This window comes from Crinia signifera, chromosome 8 (genome assembly GCF_055691185.1).
Source record: "Crinia signifera chromosome 8, ASM5569118v1, whole genome shotgun sequence".
In the NCBI taxonomy this organism is placed as follows: domain Eukaryota; kingdom Metazoa; phylum Chordata; class Amphibia; order Anura; family Myobatrachidae; genus Crinia; species Crinia signifera.
Window position 1 is genome coordinate 153,253,669 of NC_139224.1, and position 27,590 is coordinate 153,281,258.

General features: G+C 46.0%; 2 protein-coding genes across 7 annotated transcripts in view; one reads left to right on the forward strand and one right to left on the reverse strand.

Annotated features, from left to right (window-relative positions):
* The window catches only part of PIK3R3 (phosphoinositide-3-kinase regulatory subunit 3), a 311,112-nt gene that overhangs the window by 277,335 nt on the left and 6,187 nt on the right, over window positions 1-27,590 (forward strand). Inside the window, exons 1-8 of one of the 3 annotated variants that reach the window (XM_083157433.1) lie at window positions 19,443-19,605; window positions 24,040-24,151; window positions 24,259-24,357; window positions 24,715-24,895; window positions 24,980-25,105; window positions 26,576-26,718; window positions 26,809-26,985; window positions 27,471-27,545. In XM_083157433.1, the coding sequence (XP_083013559.1) occupies window positions 19,509-19,605; window positions 24,040-24,151; window positions 24,259-24,357; window positions 24,715-24,895; window positions 24,980-25,105; window positions 26,576-26,718; window positions 26,809-26,985; window positions 27,471-27,545 (1,010 nt within the window). In that variant the 5' untranslated portion in view covers window positions 19,443-19,508. Of the gene's footprint in view, window positions 1-19,442; window positions 19,606-22,242; window positions 22,394-24,039; window positions 24,152-24,258; window positions 24,358-24,714; window positions 24,896-24,979; window positions 25,106-26,575; window positions 26,719-26,808; window positions 26,986-27,470; window positions 27,546-27,590 lie in introns of those variants that run through there. The other 2 variants (XM_083157434.1, XM_083157435.1) reach the window with 2 other exon arrangements.
* Window positions 1-27,590, reverse strand: part of LOC146026623 (uncharacterized) — a 64,524-nt gene that overhangs the window by 11,932 nt on the left and 25,002 nt on the right. The window lies entirely within an intron of this gene.

A 27,590-nucleotide genomic window follows, 5' to 3' on the forward strand; every position in this document is an offset into this window, starting at 1 on the left:
TGTCCCCCCTTTCCCTTCTCTGCTCTAAGATATAAATATTAAGATATTTTAGTCTTTCCTGGTACGTTTTGTGATGTAGGCCATGCACCGTTTTAGTTGCCCTTCTTTGTACAGTCTCTAATGTATATATAGCCTTCTGGAGATATGGCCTCCAGAACTGAACACAGTACTCTATGTGAGGTCGTACCAATGACCTATACAGTGGCATTATTACTTCTTTCTGTACTTGTTTCCTAGAACGGCACCCACGATTTCCATCGTACGGGCTCCTGAAAATCTCATCGCATCCCCCTGGAATATTGCGGCATGCGATGTATGCGATGCGATGTGATGCAGTTCAATTTTTAATTGTACAAGCACCCATGCCATGAGATGTGATGGGTGCTTACAATAAGATGTAACCCCCAGTATCCACACCATCCCGAAGCATGGTGAGCGCAGCGGTACGCGTCCTCTGACCTTTTCATACCCCCACGATCCACGTCAGCGTGGAGTTGATTCTAGATAGTGTGGCGAGCGCAGCGACCCCCGCGAGGGGACGCGGAATACGAGCCCGAAGCTTGGGGACACGGATTACTTTACATGTATTCCGCGTCCCCTCGCATTTGCTGGCATGCGATGCTATGCGATATTCAATTGTACAAGCATCACATCGCACACCACTAAATAAGGTACACAATGCCATGCGATGGGCGCCGTGCTAGGAAACAAGTACCCTTCTTTCTGCTGCTGATACCTCTCCCTATGCAACCAAGCATATATCTGACTTGCCTTCTTCATTGCTTTGTTACATTGCCTAACTGCCTTTAAATCCCCTGGAATAGTGACACCTATATCCCTCTCCTCCTCGGTAGTTTCCATTATAGTGCCAGTTATACAGATGGAGCGCCTCTCACTATTGCTCCGTCAGTGCCAGAATCTGACTGAGACGCACGCGTGTCTCAGTTTCCCGTCGGCGGGGGGACCGGAACCCTGTCCGTCTCCGCTTCAGGGAGACGGACAGGGTTGGGGGGGGGGAGGCGGCAAGGCGGCGGGGACCCGGGGCGACCCTCGGCGAGGCAGCGGGGACCCGGGGGGAGCCCCGTTGTAAGGTGACACGCGCATCCCATTACGGCGACTGGTGGGGGATGGCGGCTGGCGAATCTTCCGCCATCCCCTGCAAAGATGGGACCCGCTCCATCTGTACTATATTTAGACTTGGGATTTTTGAGTCCCAAGTGCATGATTTTGCATTTTTTTGGCATTAAACTGTTGCCATGCTCTTGACCATTGCTATAATCTACCTAGATCATCAATCATTTGTTTTACCCCTCCTGGTGTGTCTACCCTGTTGCATACCTTTGTGTCATCTGCAAAAAGGCACATTTTACCCTCAATTCCATTTGCAATATCACCAATACATATGATCTGTTACTTTAGTTACCCAGTCAAAAGGCAAGTTTGGACACTAAAGGTGCCCACAAACTAGAACAATTTTTTTTGCAGATTTCCGATAAATTGGCCGATATATCGATACCAATGTTTACTTTTTCTAAATCTTCTGATCTTACTGATGCTGCATGAAAGAGAGGGGGGACTGGCCTGCACACCATATACAGTATTTAAACATAATGAGAAGTGCTACCAAGTTAAGGCTTCTAGTACCATACAGGAAAAAAAGAACAATACTGATGCACACTCAAGGTTCTAAGAACACTGATAGTAAAAATAATTTTGATAACTCTTACAATTAACATGGAGTATAATTGAAGTTCTTAGCACACTTTTGTGCAAATATGTGGGCCCATCCACCGCGTCCAGGTGAACTTCATTAGATGGGTCCCTAACATTTCTAAAGGTGCGTACACACAGGGGCTATTTTGTGCAGAATCGCAAGAAATATGGTCTCTGAGCGACCATATTGCCCGCAACGGGAGTGTGCGCGCTCCCGTTTTTGCCCCTGTGTTGATCGCTGGTCGCAGGAACATGCTCCTGCGACCAGCTGATTACCACTGCCGGGCTCCCGCCGGCAGTTTCTTTTTCATCAGCGACCATCTCTGTCTCTATCTCTATCGTTTCATTTAACATTTCCTACTTTTACATGAATTTAAATGAAAAAAATGAAACAAACTTTTTGTTGAGACATGCTCATTGATTGATCATTAAATGAATCACACCTTTATAAAAGTAGTGTTAAACCCTTAATACTGCAATAGATTAAACAAATGTTCAGAGATTAATTTCTGGTACTTGTTTCCTAGCACAGCGGACAGATTTTCTACATATGGCACCGTAGGGAAATCCCATTGCATGCGACATTATAGCGGCATGCGATGCAATGCGATTTTTTCATGTAATTTTTTTTTTATGTAGAGCACAATATCTCATTGCATAGCATGTACCGCAAAATTGCATGCAATCACAGGTGATTTTATAGGGTGTGCGATGCCATGACTCTAGGTATACAATAATATGATTGTATGTCCCAAAAATAGATAAAACGCACCTCCCCCCCACTATCCACGACACCCCGAAGCGTGGCAAGCTGCGGCGGAACGCGTCCTCCGACTTTTTCATTACCCCACTATCCACGTCGGCGTGGAGTTGATTTTATATAGTGTGGCGAGCCCCGCGGATTACTTTACATGTATTCCGCGTCCGCTCGCCGCGCTTTGGTCTCGGTGGATCGCTGCGCTCGCCACACTATATAAAATCTACTCCATGCCAACGTGGATAGTGGGTTAATGAAAAAGTAGGATGACGCGTTCCGCCGCCCATACCGGGGATCGCTGCACTCACCACGCTTCGGGTTGGTGTGGATAGTGGGGGGGTGCGTTAAAGCTATTTTTGGGGACATACAATCATATGATTGTATACCTAATGTCATGGCATCAAACACCCTATAAAATGACATGCAATCGCATGCGATTAAAATTGGGGTGTGTAAAAGTGCCCACACACGCACCAATAGCGGTGGTGCGATGCTATATGATAGGGTGCGCGCTCCCGCGGCACCTCATCGCACAGTACAAAAAGTATGTGCTGCACATACTTTTTGTACTAGCTTTTTCTAGCATAGCATCGCATCGCATGCACATCGTATGCACAAGGCATACGATGCGATGCTATGTGTGCTAGTTAAGCCCACAACGCACGCCAGGATCGGTGCGTGTGTGGGCACCTTTAAACCTATTTTTGGGGACATAAAATGAGGCAGATGCGATGCCCCGGGGCTGAGAGAGTAGTGAATAAATTACATAGGAAAATCGCATCGCTAAAATGGCCCATGGGATGTGATTTAACTATGCAGAATAGCCCACTAAGCAAATTGCTTAGTGGGCGCCGTGCTAGGAAACAAGTACCTAATTTCTTAGGTTCATTATTTTTCAATATTCCAAATGTTTGTTGAAGAGGCGCGGAACCCTTTAGGAATGGATATTGAATGTAAAATGGGCGTAACACAATTCTTTTAGTATATCTGTATTTCCTTCTCCGGATCTCTGATCTGTCTTGGTTTTTCTTTTTAAGTTTGCGGTAATAAATCTGAGAGATTTAAATTTTTTTCTCATCATAAGAAGAGGGAAACATAACAATACATGGCCCTAGTGTATTACATGTATTTAAATTGTATTGTAGTGCAATTCACACTTGTTCGCCACCACGTTCACCTCTCACAGCAGGAAACTATGGCTGGATACACACCTGACAGACCAGTCGGTGGACCCGCCGTCACATCGACCAAGTGGACGATCAAGGCAAGTGTACCTACACAGTCGACATGGACACAGTTGGCAATGAGAATCGGACGCTCGCAATGCTTCGGGCACGGTGGCTCGCTTTGCTCGCCACAGCTTTAATAACCACCTCCACGCCCTAGTGGATGGTAGGGCATGAAATACCGCCTGTTGGCACATGTTGGCTCAAAAAACAGTGAAAACCCCATGTCGACCTTATGACCGGTCGACCTTCCTCATGTCGACCTTTATGCAAATTCGACCTTAAGTCATGTCGACCTTAAATCAGGTCGACCTTCCTGCCAGTCGACCTAGTGGGGTCGACCTAATGACTGTAGACCTAAGTTCATTCTGATAGATGTACCGATTCCGTTTGAAAGTATGAGGTAACGAGTAAAATGAATTCTGTCATGCAGAAAAATATCTGTACTGTATGTTTCCATCAAGGAAACCTCCTACTGAATGTTTGATTAATATTTCATGGATTGTGATTTGTTTCAATGCTGTGGATTGTGCTGATTTCAGCTAAGGATCAGGGACAGAGCTGGTTACACATTATGATATATATTGTGGTGGGGAATCTAATTGGCCCCATCACTTTTTCGTCACGGGCTGCTTATCGGGTAAGTGACAAGCAGACGGGTTATAGGGGCAAATTTTAAATCACAGCTAATCTGGAATTTCCCAAAACTGATTGGATATCACTCATTGTGCAATATATCGTTCCAGTACTGATCGGTGGGATATAGCATATATATATATATATATATATATATATATATATATATATATATATATATATATATAAGCCCTTATTCAGATCTGATCACAGTACAAATTTGTTTGGAAAATGGGCAAAACCATGTGCACTGCAGGTGGGGCAGATGTAACATGTGCAGAGTTAAATTTGGTTAAAATCTAAATTGCAGTGTAAAAATAATGCAGCCAGTATTTACCCTGCACAGAAACAAAATAACTCACACAAATCTAGCTCTCTCTGCACATGTTACATCTGCCCCACCTGCAGTGCACATGGTTTTGCCCATTTTCCAAACAAATTTGTCCTACGATCAGATCTGAATAAAGGCCATAGTGCAGTGCTTCCCAAACTGTGTGCCGTGGCACCCTGGGGTGCCTTGGGGGACTTGCAGGGGTGCCCTGGGTTGATGGTCCAGGACCAATTCAAGTTCTTTCTATCCAATATAATAGTAAAATTACGGACAAACAGAAGTACATTTTGTCCATTACAACATAACTGATCCTAAGGATGAGATATAAATACAATTTATTTAATTTAATATTTGTTTCTGAATTTCTCAATGAGAAACCTATAGCCTAGGGGTGCCGCGAAAAAAATTCTGATGCTTCAGGGTGCCGTGAGTCAAAAAAGTTTGGGAACCCCTGCCATAGTGTGTACTTGTCTACCCCGATCTATCAATCTCATCCGATGTTCATTTTGATGGACATCCAATGTCTCGATTGCATTGTCAAGATGTTGTAGTTACATGCAATATGTAACAGTTTATTGTGTTGTCATTCAGCATATCTTATAGTATTTATGGGGATACAGTGTTTCTTTACATTGTGCTCCTGGGTTGCACCATTGGAAGATGCATACCCAGCTTAAATCCAGAGCAACAACATGAATTTAATATAAGTGTGTGTGTGTGTGTGTGTATGTGTGTGTGTATATATATATGAGGAAGGAATAAAATTCCGAAACTGTTAGCACCTAAGCTGTACGGTGTCAGCTTATCATTACTGCTCACAAAGTCGCCGGCACCGTATGATTCTCTAACTATCTTCATTTGGATGTCATCGGGGGCCATTGTTATATGTCTTTTGGAGTGCCGGTCCTAGACTACAATATATATATATATATATATATATATATATATATATATATATATATATATATCCTGAATCAGTCCAATAAGGGCACTCACCAATTGAGGAAAACGGAAATGTTATTTATACATCACCGAGTAAGTATATAGCATATATTGATGCATCTTGACATAGTCAATCCTGACTTTTGTCCTTTGCTGTATACTCGTGTTCAAGACTGCTGTGTTGAAACATTGCTGTACCTTGCAGGGGCGTAAGTTCCTATCAGGTGCCCGGAGGCAACATAGGTGTTAGTGCCCCCCACCCCACCTTACCCCACACACAAACACAATATAATAATAATGGAGTCAGAGATGGAGGAGGAAGCTGCTGTGGCTTGACATGCGCAGCAGCCCTCCTCCAGGCGCAGTAGCCATATTTATTTGGGGCTGCCAGTTTCCAGACCACCCCATTCACTGGCAGCGCTGCAGAGTCCAGACACGCCAATGTCAGTGCCCCAGTCCAGCGCTACTCAGGACCATCCCTATCTATCTATCTATCTATCTATCTATCTATCTATCTATCTATCGACAGATGATCAGCACTCAGCAATTATAACCCCAATCTGTATGGCCAATCTCTTATTTAATAGCCCAGAACTGTCAATCTGTGAGTGTGTGTATAAAGCTGGGTGGAGCCATAGAGTGAAACTCCGCCCCATCGTTATGCACACAGATCTGGGCTAAACACAGATCTGGACTAATATAAACAGATTTAAATTTCACAATCACACAAATCAACGACAAACCAACAAGCTCGCCATTAAAATAAATTAAACTTCTCTTATTTTCATGTGGAAATTTTCCACAGGCCACCTAGTATATATACTAGGTGTGTGTGTATATATGTGTATGTATATGTATATATACAGGGCCGGATGGCCATCGGCAAATGCCATAAGCTGATGGCCAGGTGGGCTGAATTTGTGTGTGTGTGTATATATATATATATATATATATATATATATATATATATATATAGAGAGAGAGAGAGATTTTGGTGAGAACTAGATTTAAAGTAGCAATTAGTTTAATGGCAAAACCAACCTGATTTTCTGACTGCCGTGCCAGCCCCTGCAAGATTATCACATTTGTCCAATGCATTCATTGTCCATTCTCCCATGCAGGGCCGTAACTAGAGTATTCTCAGCACACAGCACATATGCCAGGAGAACCTTGTACTGAATTCCACAGACCATGCACCTGATTCTGTCCTTCCTCTCCAAGTGGTAACTATCGGGAGACATGCGCAGTCTTAAAACATCACCTGTTTGTTGGCACATCTGCACTGGGCCTGATTCAGGGTAATTTTTAGAAAGCAGCGACGCTTATGTATGGTACTGCAGCAGGAGGCATCTGGTATACGTAGCCTCCTCCTGCGTGTAATCCAGCGATGCGTCCGAGGACGTAGCATCGGATAACTCTGCAACACCACCGGCCAGCTGAGTAACCACTTGAAGACTAAGACCCTGGTCTCTGTGCTCCCATCTTCATTTTGTGAGGCGGAGACCCTCGCTGCCCTCTTCCCACAGCAAAAATTCTGTGGTCTGTCAATCACCCTATATCTGCAGCCGTGCTTCATTCGAGGACGCAGCACCCATACTACACATGCGCACTGTACCAAATATTGGTATGTTGTCTGCAACCAGAATCAGGCTCACTGTGTCCACCTCTGACTTGGACCCACAGCCTTACTGTAAAGAAGATGTATTAAGCCTGGTGAAGAGATAAAGTAGAAGGTGATAACGCAGTCTCCAATCAACTTCTAACTATCATTTTTTAAACATAGCTGATTGGCTGGTACAGTATCTCCTTCATCATCAGTCATGAATATAAGAAGTTATTTGAGGGTAATCATGTAATGACATGTAAGTAACTCGGGGTATTGCAGTTAAATCGGCCATATATTTTTATTTAATAGGGCGATTATAAGTGGTGATTAAAAATATGGTACTTTTTGGGAACATTTTTAGAATCCTAATAAATAGGCCCCCTTGCCTGCCACCTGCGACCCTGATATAGTAAGAGAGAGAAGCAGACAGCGAGAGATATCTCCCCCTCCCCTTCCTGATATCCCAATTAAAGTTCCCTACTGTAATTGTCTCATTGTTTACTGGCCCAGAATCGAGAATCACTGTTTAGAGATCAGAGCATGACGCTGCATCTCTTTCTTAATCCTTCCCCGTGGATTAACTCAGTGGATTGCTTTACGGTCTCCTTGCTGGCGCGCCTTATCCCCTGTGCACCTGGAGGTTCCGTCTGGTACACAGTCCCAGCTCATATTTTTATTTCCAATAAACCTCCGCTCCTGTCCGGCTGTCTATCTATGGACCAGAGGATCTGGGGGAAAAAAAAAACATTTTTTTTTAAACAAAACTCATTTTAGTAATTGCCTGCATCGGGCACTTGATAAAACAGCCTGGGGTCCTGATGTCCAAAGCTAAAGGACTCCAGATGTTCTGCGTCAGCCAGCGAGCGGAGATGCTGCAGCAGCAGCCTGAGGCCCAGCTATCCCCAGGGCGGCTCCCATTTAGATAAATATTATTTTACTCACATATTAATTTACACGCGTACCCATACATCAATATACAGGCCCAAGCCTGCTGCTATCTCTGATTTTAGGAACAGCATATGCCTCTAATGGCAAAGTAAATCATTCATGCAAAATGGAAAACTGTTACTATTATTATAATAATAAATACTAGGCATTGTAAGTGGGATTTATTAGTGTATAGTCACCACGGATCCCCGACCCAGTATCCACCCCCTGCAGGGACCACTTAAGATCTGTGAGGAGGTTTTTTTGTCTGGTGATTAGTGTATACACAATCATGATTGCTGCTTATGTTCAAGGCATAATGAACTACAACTCTCGGCCTGTAATACCGATTAGTAAGTGCACTTTGGAATTAATCACTAATAAGAACACAAATTGAATATCTGCAGGGGCTGAGCAATTAATATCAGCTCGCCCTTTAAAAGTGTGTATTGTCAGGACCCTGGTAGACAGACATTTAGTGCTTATCCTTCCATAAAGCCTGACTTTTGGCCGACCCTGGGTGAGCTGCAAGCTGATTGTGCATGGGAGAGAGAACTGCTGAAAACAGCTAATACATGAGAATAATGGTACTTCATGTGTCATGTCAGATAGCCATATCTCCTGCTGGCTGCAGCTGATGTAAAACTAATGACCAGGGTCTATTGATCATGATCATTTGAGGAATAGTAAGACTTCGGACAGACACTGAGAATTTGGTGGAGGGAGACAAGGCAATTGCAGATCATCTAAATAATTACTTTTGCTCCGTATTCACTATAGAAGGAGAAGGGACCACAGTTAAGTTGCAAGGACAGCCATAAAAATAAGGTAGATGGAAGTACATTTACTGGGTAGAAAGTCCTAACAGAACTTTCAAGACTGAAAGTGGATAAATCAATAGGGCCAGACGGAGTGCATCCAAGGATACTAAAATAACTGGAAGATGTGTTGGTAGCGCCATTAACAGATTTATTCAACCAGTCACTAGATACAGGTGCAGTTCCAGAGGACTGGAGAAGAGCAAACGTAGTTCCACTGCACAAAAGCGGAAGCAAAGAAGAAGCAAGTAACTACAGACCAGTGAGCCTTACATCAGTAGTAGGGAAATGAATGGAAACACTATTAAAATAAAGAATAGTAGAATATCTTAAATTAAACAATTTACAGGATCCAAAAGAGCATGGTTTTACTGCAGGGAGATCATGCCAAACATATCTTATTGACTTTTTTGACTCCGTGACCAAAATACTAGATGAAGGGGGAGCTGTAGATGTAGCATATCTAGACTTTAGTAAGGCATTTGACACTGTCCCACATTGCAGGCTGCTAAATAAACTTGAAAGTGTGGGATCGGATTATAAATCAATTAAATGGATAAGAACCTGGTTGCAGGATAGGAAACAGACAGTTGTAGTAAATGGAGTGCATTCTATGTAGGGACATGTTGCCAGTGGAGTACCCCAGGGATCTGTACTTGGACCAGTGCTCTTTAATATCTTTGTTAGTGACATTGCAAATGGTTTTGAAGGGAAAGTATAACTTTTTGCAGATGACACAAAGAAATGCAACAGAGTAGACACACCAGGAGGGGTAAATCAAATGACTGATGATCTAAGTAAACTTGAGAATTGGTCAAGAGCATGGCAACTACAGTTTAATGCTAAAAAATGCAAAATTATGCACTTGGGACTCAAAACCCCAAAAACTCAATATAGTATCAAGGGTACTATAATGGAAACTACTGAGGCGGAAAGAGATCTAGGAGTCACTATTTCAAGTGACTTAAAGGCAGAAAAGCAATGTAGCAAAGCAATGAGGAAGGCTAGTCAGATGCTTGGTTGCATAGGGAGAGGAATCAGTAGCAGAAAAAAAGACGTAATAATGCCACTTTATAGGTCATTGGAATAATGTGTCCAGTTCTGGAGACCATATCTTCAGAAGGATATAAATACATTAGAGAGTGTACAAAGAAGGGCAACTAAAATGGTGCATGGCCTACATCACAAAACTTACCTGGAAAGACTAAAAGATCTTAACATGTATAGTTTGGAGCAGAGAAGGGAAAGGGGGGACATGATAGAAATCTTCAATATGTCAAGGGGTTTAACATAGTACAGGAGGGAAATTTTCTTCAAAGGAAAAGAAGTATTAGAACACGAGGACATGCACTGAAACTGGAGGGAGGTAGGTTCAGGGGGAAATGTTAGTAAGAATTACTTCACATAAAGGGTAGTGGATAAGTGGAATAGCCTCCCATCAGAGGTGGTAGAGGCTAAGACAGTAGAACAATTTAAACATGCTTGGGATAGGCATATGAATATCCTTACAAAGAAATAAGGATTAAAAAGGGTTGAGATTACCTGAAGGGTAAAAAAAAGGGGCAGACTAGGGCCCTTATTCTGATCGGTGCGGATATTCCCGCATTCTTACGGAGCGGTCCGTACGCCACGGTGTTTTGCCGCGTGCGGCCATCGTCCGTAGAAACGCCCACGTGTCCTCCGCATTCGGACGGACTCACTCTTTAAGAACAGGGCGTGTTTACGGACGACATACAAACCATGCGTGTGCGGGAGAAACACTCCGATTCTGCACGGTATTACAGAGTATTACAGAGTATGCTCTGGAATACCGCATCCGAACGGGAGCCAAGCGGTGCTACCGCACGTAAGCGGAGTATTTACGCCAAACAACCCACTATTATGTATCTTCTGCAATACATCACATGACCCACTTATTCAATTACCTATCCTCATAAAAAACTTCTTATTTGGAATTGGAATCAATTAGATGCCAATATATCCTTACAAGCATGCCTAACACATGCATTGCACACATTAACCCTTACAGCAATTGAAGCAGCAATGGTTTCAATTAAAGCACTGACAAGCGTCCTATTAGTGAGTAATGAGTAAAGGAGTCGATTCTATTGGGTTCAGGTGTTAATGCTTGTAGTCATTAGGCGGTACGTTCGCCTACCGCATGAACGAGTGGTGTCCGCAAAGCAATAGTACACTTGTGGACACCGCACATTTCTGCCCTTTTTGGTCGCGTGCATTCGGAGTGCTATCCGAATGTACGCCCCCCAACATAAGTGTACTCCCCCGTGTCCGCCCATGTTTCCGCCCCGTTTTGCCCACTTTGAAACTACGCCCATGTGTCATTCCGCATGACGCCCATAATACGCCCATATTTCCCGACTGATTGCGGTGCACAGTTTTGTACGGGATTTGCCCGAACAGGTACGGAGTCAATGCGTGGCACATGCGCGTTGCGTTCTCCACGCATGCGCAGACGCCGTAAAGACGCGATCCGAAAGTATGCGGTAAAGTACGCGTCAATCAGAATAAGGGCCCAGATGGGCCAAATGGTTCTTATCTGCCGTCAAATTCTATGTTTCTATGTTACCCCAGGCTGCACTGTAGCAAGTATTTCACTAGATGGCACTCAGTCGTAACAGAGATGCACCTCAATGGGTATGTGGATGGTGGCACCTCAATGGACATTCGAATGGCTGACAGACAGTCAAAATGATGACATGCACAAGTTCGACACATGAAAAGTTGACATGAGTTTTTGGGTATTTTTTTTTTTTTTGGGGGGGGGGGTCCACTCATCATGTGTTGACAGGTAAAAATCATATTAATTAAATGTATTAATAGCCAGTGAATTATTGGTCCCTCCCCCACCAGGAATTTATTTGTGAATTTGGGACCTCTGAATCGGTGCTATACCCATGATCAAGAGACCTAATTAAATGTACCACAAGTATGTGAATGTGATAAACTAATGAAGCTAAAAACAGTCAGTTTTATTGGTATTACCACAGTCTCGTAATGGCCCATTAATTTTCCAATAGGTGCCCTACCAACTAAATCTGGGTGCCCCTTGATTCTAAACACCATTTTCTTTGGAGTTTCTTGAATTTACCTCCATATTGCTATGTTATAAAATCGTATTTTAGGCATACTTATTTGTATGAACACGATTTGGCCTGTCTACCTCTACTTATATTACTGCCTGCTGTTCCTCATTTTTGTATGCCTCTCTTGAAATGAATTAATGTAAGCCTACACAAATCATTATACATAAGCAGTTCGAGAAGTCCAGATTATGAATCATTGTTTTGTAATACCCCGTTCTCACTGCAGTCAAACTATCGGGTCTAGCATGTAGACCCGGAAATTTACCTTTTAACACGGGTTTCTTTGCAATGTGAACGGGTTGCATACCCGGATCTCATACACGGGTAAAACCCTTCTTGTTACCCATGTTTGAGATCCGGGTATGCAGACACGGGTTGACCCGTTCTCACTGCATAAAAACCTGTGTTAAAAGGCAAATTACCGGTTAGAACTTCTTCACCCGGGAATTTGCCTAGCAGTGAGAACTGGGGTCCGTCGCTGAAGTCCCCGGCATTTTAATGCCGGGTAAATGCCGTGTAGTTCTCACTTGTAGTGAGAACACGGTATTACTGTTATTTTTACTGTGTTTCTTATGTTTATATTTTGACATTTTAGAAAAAAAAACCCTGATGAAGTCTCGCTAGAGATGAAATGCGTTGGGTTCTTCTACGTTTCAATGCGGAATCTTTTTATGTACAAGAATACAAAAGGAAAAGGAAATCGTAACTGTATGATAAATTGCACCAACAACTTCATATAAAACAGAGACTTTTAATAAATGGTAGTTTGTGGACTTCTGATATGCATGTTTGACTCAAATATCAAGGTTTACTACTAAGGCTATCTAAGTCCAATAACAAGACCTAAAATTGGGCGCCAATCTACAAATTGTTGTGTATATGTCTTTTCGTAATTGGTGCACTCAAAGGTTTAAGGTCCATTATTTTATTTACAGATTCAGATTTTTGGCTTTCGTTCCATTTCATTTCTATCAGGTAAAATAGTAAGTTCCCCTGGGGGCAAATACCAGAGGAACCTGTAATTATAAATCAGGTACTGTAAATCAGCCGGTGCCTGTCACCAGGGTGATGGAGGGAGGTTGGGTACAGGCTGTAGAAATATGTAGACTATTGTCAATGCTTACAGTTTCTACGGACTACAACACCCATCATCCCCTGCTTCCAACCTCTGATTTACAAATAGTCCTCTATCTATTGGTCTAATGTGTGACTGCTAACCACAGGACACTGGTGACTGGTTTCAGAGATGAAGCTGCCCTACCAGTAGGCGGCGCAGTCTGGTGTACAGTAATATAGAACTCCGTACGGAAATGAACAGTGATAAAGTATAAGCAACAGTTGTGTAGAGGTATCTGCTGGTGAATGTTCACTATTAACTTCTGGTGGGGAAATAGACAGTGACGTGCGGTGAGGTTAGTGTCAGGTGAGGCAGGCGCTTTTGTGAAATGGGAATGAGTCCTATAAAGTAATAAACAGAGTGACAGAGGTGGACGAGGGGAAAGTGACAGAGGGGGACGCGGGATAGTGATAGACGGGAGAGTGAAAGTCGGGACAAAGGGCTGAAGCACTACTTACTTTTGAAGGGGAGCGAAAACACTAGGACTTATTTATCATATTTGATAAAAGAAAAAAAAAAAACATTATTCAGTTCTAGGAGATTCTATTCAATTTGGCGGGGGTGTTGCCTCAGAATGATTTAATGCGTAGTTCCTTTTATAATGATAAATGTTAGGATTTTGTCTAACTTATGCTATGTCTGACATAGTACATTATGGTAGGTTAGATAACACGTATTAATATCTAGATATTAAGTCTAGGTATATTCAATGACACTTCCAAAAATTATGGTACGCACATGTGTCAAATGCATACATAGTTAATACATTTACTGTTCACTGTTATACAGTATGAATAGAACAAACATAAGCTAACCAATATGTAAGGGAGTCCCAATTAGTATTTCCTGTACCTGTGTCGCTCATGTATTGGAAGGTGGAAAGCTGTGCCACCCGGCGGAAACTGGGGTACAGCCGTCGCCCGCTGTCACTGTGCTGGCCCATGCCTGGGCTAAAGCAGTGGAGAGGAGAGCTAGGCCACTCGACGGGGCCGCAGCGGCAGGAGGAAGGAGGGAAGCTGGGCCACGTGGCAGCGGGAGGAGGAGATGAGCCTGGCCACCCTGACATGCCTAAGCTGGGGTGCCAGCCGCGGTAGGTAGAGGGGGAGGAGCCGGGCCACCCGGCAGGGCCGCGGCTGGAGGAGGAGGGAGGTGAGTTGGGCTGATGCCGGGGCTCCACTGGCGGTGGGGGGAGGAAGGGGGGCCATGCCTGTTGGTGGGGTCTCGGGAGACAGCGCAGCCACCGCAGCTTAGCATGACATCGGATACAGGCTGCCAGTGTGTGACAGCCTGATCCGTTGTCCTATCACATCTGCCTCAGTGACAGGGGCATTCGTTCCTGTCACTGAGGCAGATGTGTAGATGCCGCTCTTTCATTGCTTTTTTAATGGGCTTTTCAGACTCATTTCTCCCCGCGGCTTAGCCCTGCCCCCGCCCTGCTGACATCTTCCAATTGTCAGCGGGAGGCACAGCTGCCGCTGCCTCCTAGGCTCCGACAGTGTCCCACCTCATAAATAATAAAAAATATTAATAAGATATTTATAAACACAGTATACTGTATATTTTTGTCATTTTTTTGGGATCATTTATGACCGGGGAGGCACTGCCTCCCCTGACTGCACGTCCCTGGAAATAGACGTGTTAAAAGTGATCTGGCATATCTACCTGTGAGCTGGAGATTGCAGCTATGTTGTACTATGGAAATCACATTGCAGCAGTCTGGAAAATGGCTTTCTCTTCTCATTGTCATCATCACCAATGCTTCTCATATTATTAATTATTCTTTATTAAAAGCACTCTTAGTTAAACTCCATGCACACTAGAGGATATAGTAAAATCTATTGTTCAGAACGGACTTTTTAAACCATATATTTTATTATATCTTCTAGTGTGTACATTCAATATCATTAACAATGTGTGCTCCTGTGCATAGTTACGACCACCTACCTTGTACCACGCATGTACTGACGAGGTAGACAGTTCTCGTTAATGATGCCTATCCTTTGGCTGCAGTATGGCACCTGCTCCCCTTGCCTTCGTTTCCCTCCTCTCTGGCACTTGACGATGCCAGCACCCTTCCGCCGCCAATGTCGGCATTGGAGGGGATCACCTAGTGTGTCAACATGAAAGCCGACATGGAAAAAGGTTGACTTAAGTTTTCAGAATTTTTTTTAAATTGAATAGTTCCCGTAGCAACCTTTTTCCATGTCAGCATTTTACTTGTGGCAACCCTTTGACCGTATGAACATAATGCATGTTGTCCCTTTTTGACTTTCGACCTAGACACTGTTGTACCTAGTTAATTGGCTCCTGATAAAAAGTAACCCTAGTGCATACTTGCCTACTTTATGGCTGCCAAGGACAGCCAACTCAGTAAGGCAGGGGGCGGGGCCACTGCTGGGAGAAGGGGCGGAGACGGAGCCACAGGAGTGGTGCCGTACGTGGGGGCATGGCCAGAGCAAACACGTCATTTTAGCCCCGCCGTGCAATGCCATTATTCATGCATTGCACTGCGTGGGCAGGGCTAAAATGACACAATTCGCATCACCGCCTTGGTGGGTGTCACAGGAACCGCACAGCTCTCCAGGAGGGTCGCTCCCCATTTTGGGGGACCAGGAGGATGACCCGATTTCTGCGGCCCTTCTGGCAGGGTAGGAAACCCTGGCCTAGTGTATAAGTGTGTGCATAGGCAGACTAGAAGGGCCAAGTGGTTCTTATCTGCTGTCAAACTCTGTTTCCTTACATTGCAAATGAATTGGCATCAACAATCCATGAGTGCTGCAGATGTTGTATGCCTGCAGGAAAATGAGGGCAATGTTTTAGCATACTTATGACACATTACTGGACATATCTCTTTTTAGTTGTGAGAAGGCCCACCAGCTTTTTAATCTCTCTGAGGCCTTTATCTTGTTGCCGGAATGGGCAAAGGCAGGTGGCATAATCCTCCCACTCAGGTATAATTGGAAGCCATACAGTGCATGACCATGAATAGCTGCCGAGAGAAGGGTGCGCCTCAGCTGTCCCAGATTGGTAGGCTGCACCATCTAAATAAAATGGTAAAGATTGCACTGTGATAATGTATCTGACATGTTAGCGATAGGGATATAAGAGACACTTGTGATCTTCAAAGTGTGTGTAATGATACTGTATATCTAAATCACTTTAATTGCAATAGCAATAGATATATATAGCTCTTTCATGAAATTGTAATTGGGGGTTATGGCAACTGTGCATTGGTCATGTTACTCCAGCTAGTGGATTAAGCACTTGTGTGTCAGGTGCTCCGTATATATATCTGTTCTGTATCGGTACTCTTATGGCAGGAGCGGAACCTGCTCTGTAGAGGTTACGAAGCAGGGAGGTGAAAGGCTGGGGAGGCACTCTCCCTTCTCTGCAGCCCTGCTGGTGTCCGCTGTAGTTTCCCGCTGGTGCTGCGCCTGTCACACTGTCTGACAGGCAGCAGCGCCGGCAACTAGAAACACCCTCAAACCACTGAGACTGCACTGAAGAAGGTCCTGAAAAGGGGCTAGGGCTGCATGTATGTCAGAAGGCCCCAATACATTAGTCCGACTTGTCTAAGGACAAGTCAGACCTGACTTCACTTCAGCTCCCCGGGAGGGGGACACACGATTAGGCACTTGATGTGCCATGTTTTGCATATGATAAATCGCATGGGATTTATCATATGCAACTCCTGGGTAGCTGCAGGTGGAGTGAGCAGGGGGGCAGCGGACATAGAGGCGGCAGACGGGGATGCCGATGAGGGGAACGGAGAGCCAGGCATGAGGAGCAGGGAGCTGCAAGAAAAAACACCAATATAAATGAATAGGCAGTCAGTGATTGGCTTGCAGCACAGACAGCTCCCTGCTCCCCCTGCCCGGCTCTCCGTTGCCCTCACTGGCATCCCTTGCCCAACGCCTCTAACGGAGAGCCGGACAGGGGGAGGTGGGAGCTGTCTGTGTGGCAAGAAAAAAAACCCCAAAGAATGAATGGGCATCTAGTGATTAGTACTGCTTAGTACTGCTCCCTCCAAAACCCCACAAATGATCACATTACTCTTCAAAGGGGCTGAGCTTTAGTAACACTAGTGGTGGAGCTTAATGAAGTGAAGCCGCTCAAACATGGCCACAGAAGTTTCTACCTGAGCACAACATTACCAAGCAGATGGTGCCTGTTTTTGTGGCCAGGACTGCTCATGTAGTGTACATTTCATATCACTGTTTAGATTTGACCAAGGACAAATGATTTATGTGGAGGTGGCCATTTAGAGGGCTGAGGCAATATTAATCTATTAAGAACTAGTGACCTCAATGAGCCGTACTACTCAAAGTGCCTGCTGTATGTCCAGTGGTGTATTTACAATAGGTGCAGGGTGTGCAATGCACTCAGGCCCACAATCCCTACATCTCCAGCAGCCCATTTCCTATTAAGTGCTGATTTTCTTGTTGTTTAATACCAGCCTTTTGTCCCATTTCATCCTCCATAGCTGAGAAGTGAGTTCATCCAAATTCAAGAACATTTCAGTGTTGTTTGATGCATATTTGGAACTACCACAAAATGAGAACCCACTAATACCTTATATGCGATTGTGCTAGGTACATTCAGAGGTGCAATGATGTGGGGGTGTATACATGGGAGCACACGGTGCGATTCTGGCTACCGATTTTCACTATATAGTCTAAATCAAATAGGAATTTAGGAGCTGATTCAGGATCGCTCGTATCGGCGACCACCGAATGATTTCTCCTGATAGCAGAGGCATACCAGTACGGGTATACGGTGTGTGTGGGATGTGGGAGGGTATACTGTGTGTGTGGGAGGGTATACGGTGTGTGTGGGATGTGGGAGGGTATACGGTGTGTGTGGGATGTGGGAGGGTGTAGGGTGTGTGTGGGAGGGTGACTGGCTCTCGGGTGTTTGTGTGTATAATGTGCGGGTGACTGGGTGTAGGGTGTGAGTATAGTGCGGGGATGACTGGGTACAGTGTGTGTCTATAATTTTAGGGTGACTGGGTATAGTGTGTCTGTATAATGTGGGGGTGACTGGGTAGAGTATGTGGGAGGGTGACTGGGTATAGAGTGAGTGTGGGATGGTGACTGGGTATAGGGTGAGTGTGGGATGGTGACTGGGTATAGGGTGAGTGTGGGAGGGTGATTGGGAATAGGGTGTGCATGTGTGTTTATAATGTGGGGGTGAGTGGTTATAGGGTGTGAGTATAGTGTGGGGTGACTGGGTCTAGGGTGTGAGTATAATGTGGGGGTGATTGGGTATAGGGTGTGAGTGTATAATGTGGGGGTGATTGGGTATAGGGTGTGAGTGTATAATGTGGGGGTGATTGGGTATAGGGTGTGAGTGTATAATGTGGGGGTGATTGGGTATAGGGTGTGAGTGTATAATGTGGGGCTGACTGGGTATAGTGTGTGTCTGTATAATGTGGGGGTGACTGGATAGAGTGTGTATATAATGTGGGGTTGAATGGGTATGGGCTGGCAGTGAATAGGGTTCGGTTGTATGCGCGTATAATGTGGGGGTGACTAGGTATATCATATACACAGTTGGGGGGTGTCATGCATAAAACGTTCGGCAGCGGGTGGTTGCACTTTGTGTGTGTGTGTGTGTGTATGTGGTGTTGGGGAGGCTGGGGCAGTCACGGAGACCCCCACACCCCCAGATCGCGGCCGATTACTGTCTCTTTAAAGTCACTTCGGAAACCTTTTTCTTTCCCTTTGTCCCTCTTAGTAACTGCATCAGCCAATCAGAGACGACGCCCGGACTCTCCGCTCCCTTACAGGTTGCCGGCTAGAGAGGGCGTCACAGGGAAATCTTCTCTTCTATTAAGCTCTCGCGTTGTCCTGGCAGACAAAGACAGTGAGCAGCTACAAGGTCCCGCCCAGGGACCCTTTCCAGCCAATCAACACGCCCTCTTCCTCCCCCCCTCGCGCCATGCCTCCGGCCAATCCCTTTATGACTTTGACGTTCCCCAGCGCTAGCCCCGCCCCGACTGCCTGTAACGGCTCTGGCTAGCGGCCAAGGTTGGGACTGTACCATCTGATGTTCTCTCCCTGGTTGTTGGAGGGGGGGCAGCTCCTGGACCCCCATGTGTTACCCGCACTGGCAGCAATAGCGGGATACTTTGAAAGAGGGCTTCTCTCTCCTACTCCCCTAATCTTACCCAGGTGACTAGTATGTGGCGACGGGATGTGGATATAGCGATTTCTCCCGGGACCCCGCCCCCCTCTCCCCCCCGTGCCCGGCGCAGTGGCACAGTCCGGCAGGTTGCCGGTTATAATGAAATGTGATCGGAGAAGAGAGGAGATGGGAGCGGGGAGTCAGGATGTACAACACGGAGCAGAGAGACTGGAGCCCGGAGTCCCTTATCCTACCCTACTCCGCCGAGCTCATATTCTACATCGAGATGGATCCTCCGCCAGGTACCCCGCACACATAGGGTGGCAGCCGATGCTGTGTCTCGGGGGGGGCGGGGTGCATCCCATCATCTGGTGTTTCTGTGTGGGGTGCACCCCATCCTTCCCTGGTGCTTCTCTGTGAGGGGGGCACCCCATCCTTCCCTGGTGCTTCTCTGTGAGGGGGGCACCCCATCCTTCCCTGGTGCACCCCTTCCCTGGTGCTTCTCTGTGAGGGGTGCATCCCATCCCTTCTGCTTCTCTGTGAGGGGTGCACCCCATCCCTTGCCTGGTGCACCCCATCCCTTCCCTGGTGCTTCTCTGTAAGAGGTGCACCCCTTCCCTTGTGCACCCATCCCTTCCCTGGTGCTTCTCTGTGAGGGGTGCACCCCATCCCTTCCCTGGTGCTTCTCTGTGAGGGGTGCACCCCATCCCTTCCCTGGTGCTTCTCTGTGAGGGGTGCACCCCATCCCTTCCCTGGTGCTTCTCTGTGAGGGGTGCACCCCATCCCTTCCCTGGTGCTTCTATGGGGGTGCTGCTCTGCACCCCATCCTTCCCTGGTGCCTCGTCGCCCCCACCCCTTCATATGAGTATGGGGCTTCCTGGCTCCCATAAATGTGGTGTTGGGTGCACACCCTCCCTACATGCCTCCCATCCTCATCTTGCATGTGTGATGTCACCCCTTCCTTCCCTTGTATAAAGTGCACCCCCATATTAGGATGCACTGCTCCCCTCTTTTGCAGCCCACCTAAGTGCTGACCCATATTCCCTGCATAGCGTGCGTCACTTGTATTACCTTAAATATAAAAGGGTTTGGGGGATTATGTATGACAGCGGACTTTTTCTTTGTATATATGTCATAGAATCTACATTTTGCCTCTTCCAATACCCATGGACTATATGGTGCATATACAGGGCGCCCCCTGATAATTGTTCCTCATCATTTTGGTTGGACAGCTTTGATCCCCCTTGCTATGTCTATCATCCTGTGTCCGTCCCTCTCGCCTAAATACTTTGGATTAATCACATTAACCTCCCCATTGGGCATCACCCCCTAGTGTGCCTGTACCCCAGATATATTTTCTGTCTGCTCCCAGAGACTGCCAGATCTAGCTGGTTACTTTACCTGGCAGTCGCTGAAAGGTCACTGAATGAATGCATTACGTAATGGAGCCAGCTCTGCCAGTGGGGACCGTCTCTCTGTCCTATTGTGCATTTCTCATTGGTTTGGGCACATTGTGGTGCCCGCTGTATTAGGCGTTCATTGATCAGCCTTAGGCCTTTGTTGTACATACATTGCTGAATTTGTCAATTCTTTGTCCTTTGGTCTCAGTGTTGCTGCATAGTGTTAATAGTATAGTATAACTTTGTCATCTTAGAGCTGCAGAATCCCCCTCCCTCCTTTCTCCATTCCCAGGAGACCCTATAACGCATTAATAAATGGTGCTAGTGGAATGAATGGCAGTCTGGCTATCTGTAGGGTGACATGGGCCTGTGGGTGCTGCATATGAATGTGCCCCACTCATACTTTGTGTGCTAATAATGGGGTGATAATCTGTGAGGAAAGGCTTCGTGACATCGGTCTTGCGGCTGTGTCCCATCGGAGACCAGTATCTTGACAGCTAGTAGACCAGTATCTTGACAGTTAGCGCCGCTTTGTTCTTCGCCTTTATGGCTACGTCATTGAAACTATGGATTAACTCTGTCTGTGCCTGATGCAATAGAACCCTTGGTACTGAAAGAGTTAAGGTGGCATTTACTTAAGGATTTAGCAGGTTTTTTTTTGGGGGGGGGGGGGGGGGGGGGGGGGGTAGTGCAGCTTGTCGCCAGGTTGTCGCTCTGCTCTCATTGTCCTCCGTGTACTGTGCAGCTTCCTGGCATTCATTGTTACCAGTCTGACACGGGAGCAAGTTACAGCGCCGTTACCCAGCTTCCTCTGGTGCAGACAGTATTGCATTCCTATGTACCTTTTGTGAGCTGATATTTTAATTTGGGTTTGTTAAAATATTTTAACCCCACTTGAAGCAGACTTGAAATTCTTCCCCAAGGAGTGTCTGGTGCTGCTGTGTTTCCTGCCCAGTGACCATGCTCGCTGGGCCCCCTTCCTGCATTCTTCCCAGAAGGGGCACCAGCTGCTGTCTCCTATGCGGGCTTATCGTGGGCTGGATGTCACTTTCCGCTGCTTATTTTTCACTGATTGTTGTATGGACAGGATGGCAGAGTCCGGCAATGTGCCTGGAATCCGTGTACTAGGCCAGTATAACGGCAGACACAGGCTACCTTTTTGTATATTTCACTTGTAATGTTCTCATTAACTGACCTCCAAGTAACAAGTCTGTAATAATCCTATAAAGTTTTACTGAGCGCATGAGTTTAAACTAGTATCTAACTATGAAATGTCTCCATTTCTGCTACGGCCTGCACATCTCGCCCTACATCCTATTACATGTCCCAAGTTCTGTAAGTGCTGTTCAGGGAACTGTGCAGGGCTCAAGCTACCTGCTGCTCCCCCGCACATCCACTTTCTGCAGCCTAACGTCAGGAACATACGATTCCTTTGCTGGCCTCTGATTGGCCAGGACTCTGTCTTCATTCAGAGATTACTTTTTGCCAACAGCATCTGATTTGGGATTTAGTGGAGAAATCGGGTTGGGTAGTGAGCACTGCGGAGGAAGAGGAGGGGGGAGGATTAAGGTTACTAGCGTGCAAGCTATAGAAGAACCACTTCAGTGCAATCTGCTGCCGGGCTATGTGTAGGTGAGCGCGTCCGCACGCTCCAGGATTATTCGTGTACTTATGTGCAACTCTGGCATTTGTAAGTATTCTGGCTGCTGCAGAGTTTTCACGGTTGATGCAGAAAGTCTGGTTCCTTGAAATGTTGTAATTACTCATCAATGCTGCTAATGTTACAATTTCTTTGACTTATGCGATTTATCGTATTGCTGTACTTGTCATAGGGTCACTCGGATGCCTTACGTGGTACTGACTGATATGGGGGGGGGGGGGGCAATATCTAGAACGTCATTCAGATTTTATACAGTACCTGTGACTTGGGCAGTAGACACCAGAGTATCTTTATGGAGACATTTGAGTAGATAGCAATTAACCCTCTAGAGTCTAGACCTAAAACGTTGTAAATTGAATCGCTATTTAAAAAAAAAATCTTTAAAGAACACCGTCTTTATTCTATGAAAAAAGTTATAACAAGTGAAGTAAAAGTGCCCTCTTACTGGTGTCATTGAATGGAAGGCGATCTTCTAAGGTGCGAAAGACCGCCTTGCAAAGGAGATAAGATATCTGCATTGGTATCCATCTTTAAAGGGCTTGCTAGAGGCCTTAGAACCCTTCATCGTCCATCTGCCTTCATCATCCTGAGAGATGATTTGCTTTCTGGCTTCATTGTCCTGTGAGATTATGTGTGCTGCCAGAAATTCAGCCAAAAAGTAAACCAGAGAAAATGCAAGGAACCCAAAATTTCAAAGGGCGCTGGCACGAGAAATATTCAGTCGTGATACCCATCATCCGGGACAGCTGGGAAATAAGTAGCTGTGTAGGTCTGCAAACTGCATGTCCGCCTCTGCAACAATGTCCTCTAGGGAGACCCGACCACAAAGACGGCATTTTCTTGCCAGCAGAGCCTCATAGCAACCAGTGAGCACAGTGAAGTGTCAATGTCATCAAATCGCACCAGTCAATCTTGCGAACATTTGCGCACACACTAATAGTTTTTTCTACGCCATAAGAAATGTTGGGTATGCTAGTTTGGCCGACGCTAGATTATGTCAGCAATTCTACAAGGGACAGAGACCAGATCAAAGTCAAGACTTTATCCCAATTCAGATGCTGTGCTCGGACCTTAAGAGACCCGGGTATAAGTGAATGCCTGTAAAACTGCTTAGTATTAACTCACTAGAGTGGGCAAAATCTCTCTGGTATAAGACACTGGAAAGTCATTTCTGCCAAAGGAGGATGGGGTATTACTGAACACCCATAGAGAATCCATGTGAGAAGGAGCGTGTGTGTGGTTGTGCTTGGGTATTTTATGCATGATGACGTTATATGGTTTTGTCACATTGATACAGGTTTATCAAATGTTAGTGCTAGGTTGAGGTGTCCTGGCTGTCTTACTGCCTCCGGGGTTGTTGTGTAGACCCAAGTCTGTAATGAGCAGTATTATCAGGATGTTGTATATGAGCATAGCTTTGTAAGTATCAGTCTCCTGCAAGTGTGCACTCCTGGCCCCTCAGGGGAGGTGTGAGGGAGCTGCCTGATGAGGCAGTGGTACAATAACCCTGAGGCACACAGTCAGTAGCTGGATGTGGTCTTGCCGTATAGACATAACTACTTATTTGCAGTCTGTTACTGAATCATCAACTTCCCTATTTTGTTTGTTTCCAGTCTGTCTGCATGGATCACACAACTATTTGCCTAATCTAAATTTCCATCATTCTTTTTTTCCAGCACTTCCTCCTAAACCACCAAAATCCATGAGTCCAGTGTGTAATAATGGCAGCAAAGATGGGCCAGGCTCGCCCCTGCAGGACGCAGAGTGGTACTGGGGAGATATCTCAAGGTAATAGGCCACAAAGTCCCATTTACAGTGTAGCATGTCACAGGCCAGGGCTCTGATTGGTCCGGGCAGAGTCATTGCGCATAATTTACGCTTCTTTCCGTTTCCAGGGAAGAGGTGAACGATAAGCTGCGCGATATGCCTGACGGTACATTCCTGGTACGGGATGCCTCCACCAAGATGCAAGGAGATTATACTCTGACTCTCCGGTAAGTGAAACGGAGGGTGGCACTTCCTGAAGATGCTGTAAGGGCAGCCGCTTAATCCTGTTACATAGAATATGAAGGTTTCAGGATGGGGGACGGTAAATGCTTCCAAGGCTGCACTCGTAGAGTGCTGAATAAATATTGTCCTGTATCTAAATAAAGCTTTCTCGTGTTGGAATAAGCTTTCCCTCCGCTGAAAACAAATCAAACCCTTAACGGTATAATTAATTTCATTCTGGTAATTATGATAATGAGACACCCGTAATGAATGGGCCGACGACTTCGATAAGACTCTGCCCGCGGTCCAGGCCAGATAGCTGCAGGATGCCTTCTCAGTCTCTGTCTTCCCTTTTATTCTAGGAAGGGCGGAAACAACAAATTGATCAAGATTTACCACAGAGACGGCAAATATGGATTTTCCGATCCACTGACTTTTACATCCGTTGTGGAGCTGATTAACCATTATAGACACGAATCTCTGGCCCAGTATAACCCCAAGCTGGACGTGAAGCTTTTATATCCAGTATCGAGGTACCAGCAGGTGAGGATAACACACTGGGCATCCAGGTAGCTTGGTGTTTGGTGGAAGCTCCCCAAACTAATTAGGATTCTCTGTTCTGCACAGGATCAGCTGGTGAAAGAAGACAATGTAGAAGCTGTAGGAAGGAAACTCCAAGAGTATCACGGACAGTTCCAGGACAAGAGCAAAGAATATGACCGGCTGTATGAGGAGTACACAAAGACGTCTCAGGTTAGTGACCCTCTGGTTGGATGTAACACTAGCAAGGAGACGGTGACCCTCCTGCTGTGCCTGGCCCATATGCTGGATGTAGCCCATGATGGGGGACACTGACCCACCTGTGCCTGGCCTGTATGCTGGGTGTAGCATTAGGAAGGGGACGTGGCCTGCCTGCTGTGCCCGGCCTATGTGCTGGATGTGGCACTAGGAAGTGGACACTGACCCTCTGCTGTGCCCGGCCTATGTGCTGGATGTGGTCATAACAAGTGGACACTGACCCTCCTGCTGTGCCTGGCCCATATGCTGGATGTAGCCCATGATGGGGGACACTGACCCACCTGTGCCTGGCCTGTATGCTGGGTGTAGCCTTAGGAAGGGGACGTGGCCTGCCTGCTGTGCCCGGCCTATGTGCTGGATGTGGTCATAACAAGTGGACACTGACCCTCCTGCTGTGCCTGGCCCATATGCTGGATGTAGCCCATGATGGGGGACACTGACCCACCTGTGCCTGGCCTGTATGCTGGGTGTAGCCTTAGGAAGGGGACGTGGCCTGCCTGCTGTGCCCGGCCTATGTGCTGGATGTGGTCATAACAAGTGGACACTGACCCTCCTGCTGTGCCTGGCCCATATGCTGGATGTAGCCCATGATGGGGGACACTGACCCACCTGTGCCTGGCCTGTATGCTGGGTGTAGCCTTAGGAAGGGGACGTGGCCTGCCTGCTGTGCCCGGCCTATATGCTGGATGTGGCAATAGGAAGTGGACACTGACCCTCTGCTGTGCCCGGCCTATAGGCTGGATGTGGCAATAGGAAGTGGACACTGACCCTCTGCTGTGCCCGGCCTATAGGCTGGATGTGGCAATAGGAAGTGGACACTGACCCTCTGCTGTGCCTGGCCTATATGCTGGATGTGGTAATAGGAAGCACTGACCCTCTGCTGTGCCCGGCCTATGTGCTGGATGTGGTACTAGGAAGTGGACACTGACCCTCTGCTGTGTCTGGCTTATATACTATGTAGCCCATTGGAAGGCTTATATACTATGTAGCCCATTGGAAGGAAATAGTGACGCTCCTGCTGTCCCTTGGTTATATGTTGGTTAAAGTTGTTAATCTCTATAATGGATTTAAAAAAAAAAAAAAAAGTCTCTGCAACTGCTGATATTGGGACAGGAATACAAAATATATAATATCTGTTCCCACTATGACTTCCAGTTTGACCCATGTCTTTTATCAGAAGAACATCACGCCCGCAATGGGCTGGATAAAACATTACTTGTGCAGGGATCCAGATAAGGGTGTGATGTTCTTCTGCTAAAAGCAGTCCAGTAAGTTGAGACGCAGATGTGGTGTTTAGTGCTGGACTCGCACAAGTGAGACATAGAGCCGTCACCCATCAGCCTGAGCCTCCAGCAAATAATGACCTAAGTAGTAACGCAGCATGTCATGTCCTATACATTGTGTGCTGATGGGTAACTGTTGCAGGAGATCCAGATGAAGAGGACGGCGATTGAAGCCTTTAATGAAACCATTAAGATCTTTGAGGAGCAGTGCCATTCCCAGGAGAGATATCGTAAAGAATTCATGGACTGCTTCAGCAAAGAGAGCAATGATAAAGAGATTGAAAGGTAATGCCTGTAGCTGCTGGTGCTATGGACACACTGCATTGTTACATCTGCACAAACTAACGCCACGCTCTGACTTCTCTCCTCTCCCAGAATAATAATGAATTATGAAAAATTGAAATCTCGTTTGGGGGAGATCTATGACAGCAAATTACGCCTGGAGCAAGACTTGAGAAAACAGGCATTGGATAATCGGGAAACAGACAAAAGGATGAACAGCATCAAACCCGACCTTATCCAGCTGCGGAAGATCCGAGACCAGTACCTGGTGTAAGTGGCCTGTCCCTGTAATGTCCTCTCCCACCACTGTGTGGCTGCACTGAGCAGCGATGCGTGGCTTGGTTCCGTATTTCAGCTCTTTGTTGTCCAATCTGCATTGTCCTTTCCATTGCCACTGGGGCTGGAGATCCTTGTTTATCCTAGCGGTGCATATTATTTTTATTTGACATTTTAATATTCAGGTGGTAAACAGACTTCAGTTTTATTTTCACTTTAACAAAATGCCATCATCTGCTGTAAGAGTGCTTCCTTATTGGGATATTAAACACCAAGGCTCCAGTATGTTCCAAGTAATTGTGTAGAACAGACGATTCAGCCAATCGGATGTCTGCTGTCATTTTACCAACGGCACAAGATAAATGATAGAAGCTGATTGCAGTGTTCGAAGTGCCCCCACCCCCAATTCCTTCATTGTATATCATTTGATACTGCGATGACTTGTAATAAAGACCCTTTTTTTTTTCCCCTCCTGACAGATGGCTCAATCACAAAGGAGTGAGGCAAAAACGTATAAACGAATGGCTTGGAATCCGGAATGAGCAGTTTGATGAGTGAGTTCCCCCCCCCCCATTGTATGATGGCTTGTGCTAAACGCA